The 12,998-nt window shown below is 42.5% G+C and overlaps 1 protein-coding gene across 2 annotated transcripts in view; it reads right to left on the reverse strand.

Moving 5' to 3' along the window:
• Nucleotides 1–1,018: 1,018 nt before the first annotated feature.
• The window catches only part of LOC112228862 (calpain-5), a 38,206-nt gene continuing 26,226 nt past the window's right edge, over nucleotides 1,019–12,998 (reverse strand). For both annotated transcript variants that reach the window (XM_024394568.2, XM_024394567.2), the window contains exons 8-12: nucleotides 9,817–10,135; nucleotides 3,363–3,565; nucleotides 3,114–3,235; nucleotides 2,851–2,987; nucleotides 1,019–2,697 (exon numbers count right to left, since the gene is read on the reverse strand). In XM_024394568.2, the coding sequence (XP_024250336.1) occupies nucleotides 2,515–2,697; nucleotides 2,851–2,987; nucleotides 3,114–3,235; nucleotides 3,363–3,565; nucleotides 9,817–10,135 (964 nt within the window). In that variant the 3' untranslated portion in view covers nucleotides 1,019–2,514. The remainder of the gene's footprint in view (nucleotides 2,698–2,850; nucleotides 2,988–3,113; nucleotides 3,236–3,362; nucleotides 3,566–9,816; nucleotides 10,136–12,998) is intronic.

Genomic DNA, 12,998 nt, shown 5'->3' on the forward strand with positions numbered 1-12,998 from the left:
ACTCCAGTGTCTTGTCGCAGCTAAACTTTCCTAAGTACTGTGTGAGTTCAGTTGTACCTGTTTCTATGCGTTTCTGTGAGTTTTTGCTGTGTGGCCATAGATTGGTGGGTGTTAGTAAATCATTTGTCCATGAAAATGTTTTTGGATTGATGACTGAGTGCCATTGTATAATTGTAACCTGTCTTACGGACCATTGAAAACAAGAGGATCACATTCCCCTTCACTCTGCCATTCCTACCATCCCATAGCAGAGGCTACTGGACAAGTACTCTGAAAAGCTCTCTCCCTACATAAATATAGACTGTTTCTTGATTCTTAAAAGCTTACTTATAACCATCCCTGTGACATTCTCTGCCTGTTTCATAGTAGCCACAGTTTCCCTTAGGACTGTACTGAAGTCCAGACCTGGGACAGAGAGAGTAGGAGACAGGATAGACACTTGTCCTCGTGTTGTGTCTATATCCCTGGTAGTGTGTGTGTGTGTGTGTGTGTGTGTGTGTGTGTGTGTGTGTGTGTGTGTGTGTGTGTGTGTGTGTGTGTGTGTGTGTGTGTGTGTGTGTGTGTGTGTGTGCGTGTGTGTGTGTGTGTGTGTGTGTGTGTGTGTGTGTGTGTGTGTGTGTGTGTGTGTGTGTGTGTGTGTGTGTGTGTGTGTGTGTGTGTGTGTGTGTGTGTGTGTGTGTGTGTGTGTGTGTGTGTGTCTGTGTGTGTGTGTGAGTGTATGCATGAGTGGCTGTGTGAGCACGTGTGTGTGTTTATAAGCGAGAGAGCTACCTCAGCACTAGATGCCACTCCTGTTGTCCACCTTAACTCAGACGGTGAGGTGCAGGGTAGCTGCTCACTCGTACCACCACTGTAGGCTATACGTACTGTAGAAATGCAGGAGAGCCATTGCAAGGAGGGCATGGCCGATTTCATGCATGGGAAGCTACACATGTTAATTCATTTTCCAAGTAGGCTAACATTGTTAGAATATGTGTGTATGTATGTAAATAAGATGGAAAAAAATGCAATGACAATATTCAGGTTGCTCTATAGTAGGCCTATGTATTTGTAAATGGTTTGCACCCTGGAAATTGAACATGAAAATAAACATTGTCTAAACACTCCTGGATGGAACAATCCTGCTTGGGCTGTGTCAGACAGTACTCCACCTGGACACAGAGCCATTGGAAGCAGTCCTGTCTGTCTCCAGCACGCCCATGGAGCCTGTCTGTCTGTCCGGAGCACGACTGCTGAGTGTGCCTGTGGCTGAGAGTATCAGGGACCTCACAGAGACGATCTGCCCTGTGACCTTTGGTCTCACCTATGTACCTGAACTATGAGCACAAAGATGAACTCTGGGACAGCTAGCGGCCCCCCGGCCTGCCCCACCCCGCCCCGCTGGTCCGCTCCTCTTCTGCGGTCGCTCCTGTACATTCCTCTCTTTTGAATGTGTAAACCTGTACACGTGGTGTGAAAATTCCTCTATAAATGTGTATCAAGAGAATGGAACAAAGACAAAAAAGTGTTTCTTTTTAAATTATTCCTATTATTATTCTACTATTATTATCATCATGTGGGTGTGTTAACCGCTGATCTGTCTGGTAAACCTCAGCAGCCCCCATCTTTGGAAACAGACAGATGAGAAAAAGCGACAGGGGAAAACTAAGGTTTCGGATAAGCTATTTTTAATTGTGGTTAAAGCTATAGACTTTTTTAAATTATGAATTGTGCATGGCTGTGTCTTGAGTGTAAAACAACAAAATACTGCAGTTTGGGAACTGGACTGAAATAAAATAAAAAATTAAAACATCATTGTAAATTAACTTTTTGAATAGATGTACTTTGACCTTTTAGTAGGGATTACCTGGCAAATCATTTTGAGCAAGGGGAGTACGGTAGTTTAGACACATGCAGTATACTCTTTAGACATTTCAAGTTGCTCAGTGGAAGGATACAAATTGATGACCATAGTCCAAAACTTACACTGTAGATACTGTACATTCAGGTTATTCAAGACTTTACACCATTGTGTAGCAAAAACGGAAACCTTTTTCGTCTGTTTCTCAACAATATCAAAAGAGGCACATACATTTGTATATGATAACAAACATGTTATTAAAATGTATATGTTGCATCATTTTGTATACAGATACAACATGTGTATCACTTCAATTAGCTATTTTGTTTCATAGTGTATGGTTTAGTATAAAATAATTGCATTTTGTCTTGCTTCATGCTGACTTTTTCACATTCATTCACCTTTCAAAAAGGCATAACTTGTCTCTTTACAAAACACAAAGTAATGCAATAACAGTAAGAAAAAATGTACTCCGGAAGGCTAGAAGGTTCTTCTTGGTCAATGACCATGCCAGTCCTTAAAATAATTGATAGTCATTCTGACAACCAAAATGATGTCTTGTAGTGATAAGCTCCTGTCCAAAGTCTCCTTCTGACGTTGTTATTGCAAGGAAGAGGTGACAGAGTCTTGTATACATTGTCAATGTGACCCAGGTAGTAGTCAGCTGATCCAGGTCACATCTCTGTGAGCTCGGTGCAGGTGACGATGCGGAGGGTGATGGAGCCAGGCATCTCGTCGGCCATGGCTCTGCCTCTTTTCCTTAGCTGGAGCCTCTGGGGTTTGGTGGAGTCTTTTAACGAGCCTGTCAGAACCACCTGGCCCAGGAACTGGTCCTTCACAGCGTTACTATTCCACACCTGGGGAGGAGGACAAGTAGGGAGGGGTAGACCATTTAAGACCAAAGCATGAAAACTACACTAACACTAAGGACATCAAATGTACCAATTCATGAATCACTTCATCTTTAGTTCCCATTGGTATTTATGGCATTGGACACCTCTATATCTTACCTCCACAGTGATTGGCTTCCTGGGCTTCTTTCTGTAGAAGATGGCTCTGGTCTCAAACACCGGGTCCAGGGTGTCTGCCTTAACTGTTGACCGGACTGAGCGGCCCTCACAGGACACAATCACGTATGGATCTGCACCTGCACAATTACACAGTATGAACCAGCCATAAGGTCATGCTGAGTAAACTCTGATAATGTCTATTTCTGACTTGTGTTTCCCTGTAATGTATAGTATTCATTAGAGGTTGTGGAGCGTTCCCTAACCCCCTGTGCCGTCCTGGTTCTCCAGCCCCTCTGCTCCGTGGATGTAGATCTGGGACACAACATGGGGGTAGCCAGTGACTGCACTCCAACACCTCATCCTGGGCTTGTGTTCTGTTAGCTCTCTGAGAGACAAAGAAGATCATGACATACCTTTAAAGTACTGCTAAAAACTGCATCGACATCATACTAAAGTGTGTCATTACATCTAAATTGGGGCTCTTAGCTATGCCACAGGACTCGTTCCAGTACCTGCATCCTGAGTCTACATCAGTGTAAACGCGCAGCATGAACTCTCCCAGAATCTCCGGTTTTAAGGTGGAGGGGATGATGATGTAGCGACCCTTGGGGAGCGTGACCCTCGTGAACACCGTGCGGGCGTTGATGTACTTGGACGTTTGCACGTTCGTCTGGGTGATGATGTTATGCATGCGGTACTTTCTGTTTAGTTCCACCTTAAATCAGAAGAAACCATTTCTCACCATGATTGTTCCGCCAATGTTTGTTATTTCAGCTTGAACAGATTGAAACGCTAAATCAATGGTGACACTTCATTTTAATTAAGGGGTCCTTATTACAGTGTGCTTACATATGTAATTACACTGTAACAAGTATTGTAGTTAATTGTAATAATTCATAGTTACACTGTAGTAACAACATGTATCTGGTGGTAATTGCAGTCTGTGATTACAGGGGTGGAACAATGAATGTTTGTTACCATAGCATCCCAATGCACCATATTTCAGCCTGCACAAACCACATGATAAACAATATTTTAAATTGTTAAATCATTTAATTGTGCATTTGACAATGGGTCAAGAACACACTTTTCCAGCTTACCAATGACCATCGAAGGTGAGCATTTGCCCAATGTATGACATCATGTCAAAATTGTGAACATAGTGCCCCATGGTGACGGTGGGGTTATGGTATAGGCTGGCATAGGCTATGGACAACGAACACAATTGCATTTTATCGATGGCAATTTGAATGCACAAGGTCCCGAGGCCCATTCTCGTGCCGTTCATCTGCCGCCATCACCTCATGTTTCAGCATGATAATGCACGGCCCCGTGTTGCAAGGATTTTTACACAATTTCTGGACGCTGAAAATGTCCCAGTTCTTCCAAGGCCTGCATGCTCACCAGACATGTCACCCACTGAGCATGTTTGGGATGCTCTGGATTGACTTGTACGACAGCGTGTTCCAGTTCCGGCTAATGTCCAGCAACTTCACACAGGCATTGAAGAGTGGGACAACATTCCACAGGCCACAATCAACAGCCTGATCAACTACAGTATATGCGAAGGAGATGTCGCGCTGCATGAAACAAATGGTGGTCACACCAGATGCTGACTGGTTTAATGATCCACGCTCCTACTTTTTTTAAAGGTACTGTATCAGTGACCAACAGATGCATTTCTGTATTCCCAGTCATGTGAAATCCATAGATTGGGGGCCTTATGAATTTATTTCAATTGACTGTTTTCCTTATATGAACTGTAACTCAGTCAAATATTTTTAATTATTGCATGTTGCATTTATATTGTTGTCCAGTATAGTTACCATATACAGAATAGACTTTCCATGCAATCTGTACATTTTGGGGGAATTAGCTAGCACACCACCTAATTGTCTATTCTTGACTAACTAGCTAGCTAACTACCTAAAGCTGGCAAATATGCTATGATCACTATTCGCTAGCTAACTAGATAGCCAACATTAGCTGGGATCGATGGTCTTATCTTCCCTGAACCTTGTCCTCGGGGTAACCGTACCCTAAGGGTGTTACGTGAGACTCACCCAGCATGTTAACGTTAGCTTGCTGGCGACCTACTTGTGTCGACACAAGCACTATTATTGCTAGCTGGATAACACAACAACTAGCTAGGTAGCTAACTAGGCCTAACTAACTACAGTGCCTTCAGAAGGTATTCATACCCCTTGACTTATTCCACATTTCGTTGTGTTACAGCCTGATTTCAAAATGTATTAATCATCTACACACAATACCCCGTAATGACAAAGTAAAAACATGATTTTAGAATTTTTTTGGAAATGTATTGAAAATGAAATACAGAAATATCTCATTTACATAAGTATTCACAGCCGAGGCAATACTTGTAGACGCAGCTGGGGGTCTTTCGGGGTAAATCTCTAAGAGCTTTCCATACCTGGATGAATGATTGTTGATCATTGCTAGACAACCATTTTCAGGTCTTGGCATAGATTTTCAAGTAGTTTTAAGTCAAAACTGTAACTCTGCCACTCAGGAATATTCACTGTCTTCTTGGTAAGCACCTCGTGTAGATTTGGCCTTGTATTTTAGGTTATTTTCCTGCTGAAAGGTGAATTTGTCTTCCAGAGTCTGGTGGAAAGCAGACTGAACCAGGTTTTCTTCTAGGATTTTGCCTGTGCTTAGCTCCATTCTGTTTCTTTTTAATCCTGAAAAACTCCCCAGTCCTTACGAATACAAACATACTCATAACATGATGCAGCCACCACTATGTGTTGTATTGGATTTGTCCCAAACATAACACTTTGTATTCAGGACAAAAAGTTAATTGCTTTGCCACATTTTTTGCAGTATTACTTTAGTTCCTTGTTGCTAACAGAATGCATGTTTTTTAAAATTTTATTCTGTACAAGCTTACTTTTTCTCCCTCTGTCAATTACGTTAGTATTGTGGAGTAACTACAATGTTATTGATCCATCCTCAGTTTTCTCCTATCACAGCCATTAAACTCTGTAACAGTTTTAAAGTCACCGTTGGCCTGCTAGTGAAATCCCTGAGTGGTTTCCTTCCTCTCCTGCAACTGAGTTAGGGAAGGATACCTGTATCTTTGTAGTGACTGGGTGTATTGAAGACCATCCAAAGTGTAATTAATAACCTCGCCATGCTCAATGGGACATTCAATGTCTGTTTTAAATATTTTACCCATCTACCAATAGGTGCCCTTTGTAAAGCATTGGAAAACCTCCCTGTGGTTGAATCTGTGTTTGAAATTCACTGCTCGACTGAGGGAGCTTACACATAATTGTACGTGTGGGGTACAGAGATGAGTTAATCATTAAAAAATCATATTAAACACTATTATTGCACACAGTGTCTATACAACTTATTATGTGACTTGTAAGCAACATTTTACTCCTGAACTGATTTAAGCTTGCCATAACAAAGAGGTTGAATACGTATTGACTCGAGACATTTCAGCTTTTCACTTTTGTAACTAATTTGTAAAAATGTTGAAAAAACATAATTACACTTTGACATTATGGGGTGTTGTGTGTGGACCAGTGACAAAAAAAAGCAAATGAATACATTTTAAATTCAGGCTGTAACACAACAAAAAGCGGAAAAAGTCAAGGGGTGTGGATACTTTCTGAAGGCACTGTATACTATATATGCCTAAACTATAGAAATGATCATGATAATGATAATTGGGGGTAATGTAGAGCGTCTATGCTAAATTGTCATACGTTCTTCTTCTCTACCACAGATTCCCACAAGGTATCAGACTCCAGGATGGGAAAGGAACAGGTGAAGACAGTCAGACGGAGTTGTCGATTTCTATTGTTACTTGTAATGTTAAAAATAGCTAGCTATCTAAGGCTACTTCACCATATTATATAAGCTTCAGATTTGAAAAACCACTAGAATAGTTATTTTTATGTTATTGTGTAGGCCTATAGCTTTGTTTAATCTAATTAATCAAAGTATTAATCTAACAATAAAAATCCTTATTATTTTGTTGCAGTAAAGTTGACTAAAGTAAAAGCTCATCTTTTGTTCGTAAGTATTTTTACTTGATAACAGGTAATGAGTAATTATAGTTACCTATGAGCAATTTCTATATAAAGTTACACTTCACTTTAAATTGCAAAATCCTGTGTAACAACTAGGCCAACTTTGTACTCATGAACAGGGGCGCAACTTCCACTGGGAACGGGGGACACATTCTGAAATTGCATTTTTGCCCCCCCCCCCTAACTACTTTGTAGGTACGCAATGAATACAAGTACCCCTCAAGATACACAGGACTTAGCTAGTTTAAATTAAGTGTAACACCTAGAAGTCACATTGTATTTAGGCAGATATTACAAGTCTTCTGTGGTGTACATAAATTACAAGTAAGTACCCTTCAACATCCACACAATTTAGCTAGTTAAAAAAAGTGTATCTTGAGGCGAACTTACTTGTAATTCATGTGTACTTATATAGTACGTTGGCCATCCTGACAAGCTGGCCCTAATTTTAAAGCTTCTGGAAGCACCATCCAAGTGGGAGGCCACACCACTACACCACAGAGTACATGTAATATCTGCAAGTACAATGTAATTACTAGGTGTTACACAGGATTTAATTAGTTAGTTACATTATACTTATGGCAGATATTACATGTACTCTGTGATGTACTTGGATGGTTCTCCCAGAAGAGGGCCAGATTGTCCGGATTGATCATGTACTGTATACAGTGCATTTGGAAAGTATTCAGACCCCTTGACTTTTTCAACATTTTGTTACGTTAAAGCCTTACTCTAAAATGGATTAAATTATATGTTCCCTTTATCAATGTACACACAATACCCTATAATGACAAAGCAAAAACAGGTTTTTATAAATTTTAGCAAATTTATAAAAATGAAAACTTAATATCACATTTACATAAGTATTCAGAACCTTTACTCAGTACTTTGTTGAAGCATCTTTGTCAGTGATTACATCCTTGAGTATTTTTGGGTATGACACTACAAGCTTAGCACACCTGTATTTGGGGAGTTTCTCCCATTCTTCTCTACAGATCCTCTCAAGCTCTGTCAGGTTGGATAGGGAGCGTCTGGCTGGGCCACTCAAGGACATTCAGAGAACTTGTCCCAAAGCCACTCCTACGTTGTCCTGTCTGTGTGCTTAGGGTCGTTGTCCTGTTGGAAGGTGAACCTTCGCCCCAGTCTGAGGCCTCTCTGTACTTTGCTATGTTCATCTTTCCCTCGATCCTGACTAGTCTTCCAGTCCCTGATGCTGAAAAACATCCCCACAGTGTGATGCTGCCACCACCATACCTCAGCTTAGGGATGGTGCCAGGTTTCCTCCAGACATGGCGCTTGGCATTCTGACCAAATAGTTCAATCTTGGTTTCATCAGACCAGAGAACCTTGTTGCTCATGGTCTGAAAGTCCTTTAGGTGCCTTTTGGCAAACTTCAAGCGGGCTGTCATGTGCCTTTTACTTAAGAGTGGCTTGCATCTAGCCACTCTACCATAAAGGCCTGATTGGTGGAGTGCTGCAGAGACGTTTGTCCTTCTGGAAGGCTCTCCCATCTCCACAAAGGAACTCTGGAGCTCTGTCAGAGCGACCATTGGGTTCTTGGTCACCTCCCAAGATTGCTCAGTTTGGCCGGGCGGCCAGGTCTAGGAAGAGTCTTGGTGGTTCCAAACTTCTTCCATTTAAGAATGATGGAGGCCACTGTGTTCTTGGGGACCTTCAATGCTGCAAAAAATGTTTTGGTACCCTTCCCCAGATCTGTGCCTCAACACAATCCTGTCTCGGAGCTCTACAGACCTGTCTCGGAGCTCTACGGACAATCCCTTCCACCTCATGGCTTGATTTTTCCGCTGACATGCACTGTCAACTGTGGGACCTTATATAGACAGGTGTGTGCCTTTCCAAATCATGTCCAATCACTTGAATTTACAACAGGTGGACTCCAATCAAGTTGTAGAAACATCTCAAGGATGATCAATGGAAACAGGATGCACCTGAGCTCAATACGGAGTCTCATAGCAACGGATCTGAATACTTATGTAAATAGGGTATTCCTGTTTTTTTGTATAAATTTGCAAACATTTTTAAAAAACCTGTTTTCGCTTTGTCATTATGGGGTATTTTGTGGAGCTTGATGAGGGAAAACATGTTGTTTAATCAATTTTAGAATAAAGTTGTAATGTAACAAAATGTGGAAAAAGTTCTGAATACTTCCCGAATACACTGAGTACACATTAATTACAAGATACGCTTCATTTTAAGTAGCTAAATTCTGTGTAACACCTAGTAATTACGTTGTACTTATGCATGTATTACATGTACTCTGTGGTGTACTTGTGGGTTTAGCTTCTCACTTGGATGGCAAGGAGGATCAGGTTTTCATAATCGGTAATGTACACAGTAATTATAAGTACTTTATTTATTATAATCTGGGATGACACCCATATGATAGGCCCCAGTCAGTGAGGTTGACCTATATCTTATCTGTTTTAGTAAACTCAATCAAGTTACAATTAACTGCAATACTTGTTACAGTGTAAGTACACATGTAATTACACTGTAATAAGGACCCCTTAAAATGAAGTGTTACCGAATAATTTCGTGATTACAGGTCTCGTAGGAAGTTCTTGTCCCAGGCATGAACTGGCCAATGTGGCCATTATAGATAATGTCTACCCATTATTGTAAACACCCACTGGCTGATTTGCTGTTTGTTCAACGGATGAAGAGAGAAAAGGGAAATTCCATTGATTTAGCCAAATTCTTGTACAGATGGGGAAGCCAAACATGTAGCACAGAGAACTTCTCCTCTAAAACAAACTGCAGTTGGACCAACGCCCCACGCCCCAGACATACACCCTGTCCTTTGGACAAACCCTCACTGACCCAGTCTCTCACCCCAGTCCCACTGCAGTCAATCTAAGAGGGTGTTAATATGAACTACCTTGAAGACGGCGAAGCCAAGGGTGAGGTTCTCTCCTTGGCCGATACGTCTGTGGATCTTCATGTCTCTCTGCTGTAGGGAGATCAGAACCTCATCCATCTCCTTGGTCATGTCAAACAGGTACTGGGGGTTCTGTAGGAAGGTCTGTTTGTAGTTCATGCAGCCACCACAGCGGTTGTGCAGGGGCTCTGAATGCTTGGTCCAACTCCCGAAATGCACCACTTCGTGCCATGTCTTGTGGATGGTGAGCAGAGAGGTGTTGATGAGATGACACACATCTGCATCCGTGAAGTACTTACACCAGTCTGTAAACGCCATCCTATGGAGATAACACAGAGAGAGAGACACACAAATTAAGACTGGTAGATATCATAAAACTTCAATCAAACGCAGTCCCTTTTGATAGCTGGGCAACAGCACACATTTCAGCAAATAAACACCGGTTTCAAATAAATGCGGTTTCTAAATTAATTGTTTACTATGTTTCTATGGATTATCATGATTTTTTTTAGGTTTAATGTTTTATTTGTTACAATAAATAATTCAGGAATTAATTATGATGTAACGGCTTTCTTCGGGTGAAAGAGAGTCGGACCAAAATGCAGCGTGGTTAATAAGATACATGTTTAATGAATAATAAAACAGAACAATACAAAAACCGGAACATGAAAACCTATACAGCCTATCTGGTGACAACTAACACAAAGACAGGAACAATCACCCACGAAACACTCAAAGAATATGGCTGCCTAAATATGGTTCCCAATCAGAGACAACGAGAATCACCTGCCTCTGATTGAGAACAGCCTCTGATTGAGAACCGCCTCAGGCAACCATAGACTTTGCTAGAACACCCCACTAAGCCACAATCCCAAAACCTACGAAAAACCCCCATACATAAACACAACACAAAATAAACCCATGTCACACCCTGGCCTGACCAAATAAATATAGAAAACACAAAATACTAAGACCAGGGCGTGACATATGGAAATCTGTTTTTAAGCAGATTATCAATTATATTGACCAGATACTCAAGTGGCCACTCTAACAATGAAAATAAGTGTCTTCAAAAATGGAAGGCAGTGAGGAGGAGTCAAGATCAGGTGGGACCATTCTAGCCAATGAGAGGGCAGATATGTGTGTGAACAACTAATCTAACGTAGAACGCATAAAGGTAACCCCTGAAACCAGATCTCCTACATACTGGTCTTGACAAGTAGAAGAAAAAATTGTTGAGGGAAGTTCTGTTCTGCACTGTTCAACCAATCCAGTAACTGTGGAGGAGTTAAGATGGAGTGTCGCCTTGTTAACGTTCCAAAGTGGAAATCGTGTCACAGGCTCTTTTTCCATTTCACCTGAAAACTGTAACATCCGGTTATTGGGGACTCGGCAGAGGCTCGTGAACATCAGGCACAACTCTGATGTAAGGTGTTTTTTCTCAAAGTTGCCGGGATATCACGTGTCCTACTTATATCAGCACATTCGTAACAACCTAAGGATTACAAACAGTAGGTATTCCTCCGCAAGGCAATCAAACAAGCTAAGCGTCAGTATAGAGACAAAGTAGAGTCGCAATTCAACGGCTCAGACACGAGAGGTATGTGGCAGGGTCTACAGTCAATCAGGGACTACAAAAAGAAAACCAGCCCCGTCGTGGACACCGATGTCTTGCTCCCAGACAAACTAAACAACTTCTTTGCTGCGGGCTCTCCTTCACCGCAGCCAACGTGAGCAAAACATTTAAATGTGTTAATCATCGCAAGGCTGCCGGCCCAGACAGTATCCCTAGCCTCGTCCTCAGAGCATGCGCAGACCAGCTGGCTGGTGTGTTTACGGACATATTCAATCAATTCCTATCCCAGTCTGCTGTTCCCATATGGTTCAAGAGGGCCACCTGTTCCTGTTCCCAAGAAAGCTAAGGTAACTGAGCTAATCGACTATCGCCCCGTAGCACTCATTTCCGTCATCATGAAGTGCTTTGAGAGACTAGTCAAGGATCATATCACCTCCACCCTACCTGACACCCTAGACCCACTCCAATTTACTTACCGCCCCAATAGGTCCACAGATGACGCAATTGCAATCACACTGCACACTGCCCTAACCCATCTGGACAAGAGGAATACCTATGTAAGAATGCTGTTCATCAACTACAGCTCAGCATTTAACACCATAGTATCCTCCAAACTCATCATTAAGCTTGAGAACCTGGGTCTCAACCCCGCCCTGTGCAACTGGGTCCTGGACTTTCTCACGGGACGCCCCCAGGTGGTGAGGGTAGGAAACAACATCTCCACCCCGCTGATCCTCAACACTGGGGCCCCACAAGGGTGCATTCTCGGCCCTCTCCTGTACTCCCTGTTCACCCATGACTGCGTGGCCATGCACGCCTCCAACTCAATCATCACGTTTGCAGATGACACAACAGTGGTAGGCTTGATTACCAACAATGACGAGACGGCCTACAGGGAGGAGGTGAGGGCCCTCGGACTATGGTGTAAGGAAAATAACCTCACACGCAACGTCAACAAAACAAAGGAGATGATTGTGGACTTCAGGAAACAGTAGAGGGAGCACCCCCTTATCCACATCGACGGGACAGTAGTGGAGAAGGTGGAAAGTTTTAAGATCCTCGGCGTACACATCACGGACAAACTGAAATGGTCCACCCACACAGACAGCGTGGTGAAGAAGGCGCAACAGTGCCCCTTCAACCTCAGGAGGCTGAAGAAATTTGGCTTGTCACCAAAAACACACAAACGTTTACAGATGCACAATTGAGTGCATCCTGTCGGGCTGTATCACCACCTGGTACGGCAACTGCTCCACCCACAAACGTAAGGCACTCCAGAGGGTAGTGAGGTCTGCACAACGCATCACCGGGGGCAAACTACCTGCCCTTCCAGGACACCTACACCACCCGATGTCACAGGAAGGCCAAAAAGATCATCAAGGACAACAACCACCCGAGCCACTGCCTGTTCACCCGGCTATCATCCAAAAGGCGAGGTCAGTACAGGTACATCAAAGTTGGGAATGAGAGACTGAAAAACAGCTTCTATCTCAAGGCCATCAGACTGTTAAACAGCCATCACTAACATTGAGTGGCTGCTGCCAACATACTGCCTCAAATCTCTTGTCACTTTAATAATTCAAAATTGCATGTAATAAATGTATCA

This window comes from Oncorhynchus tshawytscha, linkage group LG30 (genome assembly GCF_018296145.1).
Source record: "Oncorhynchus tshawytscha isolate Ot180627B linkage group LG30, Otsh_v2.0, whole genome shotgun sequence".
NCBI classification, from domain to species: domain Eukaryota; kingdom Metazoa; phylum Chordata; class Actinopteri; order Salmoniformes; family Salmonidae; genus Oncorhynchus; species Oncorhynchus tshawytscha.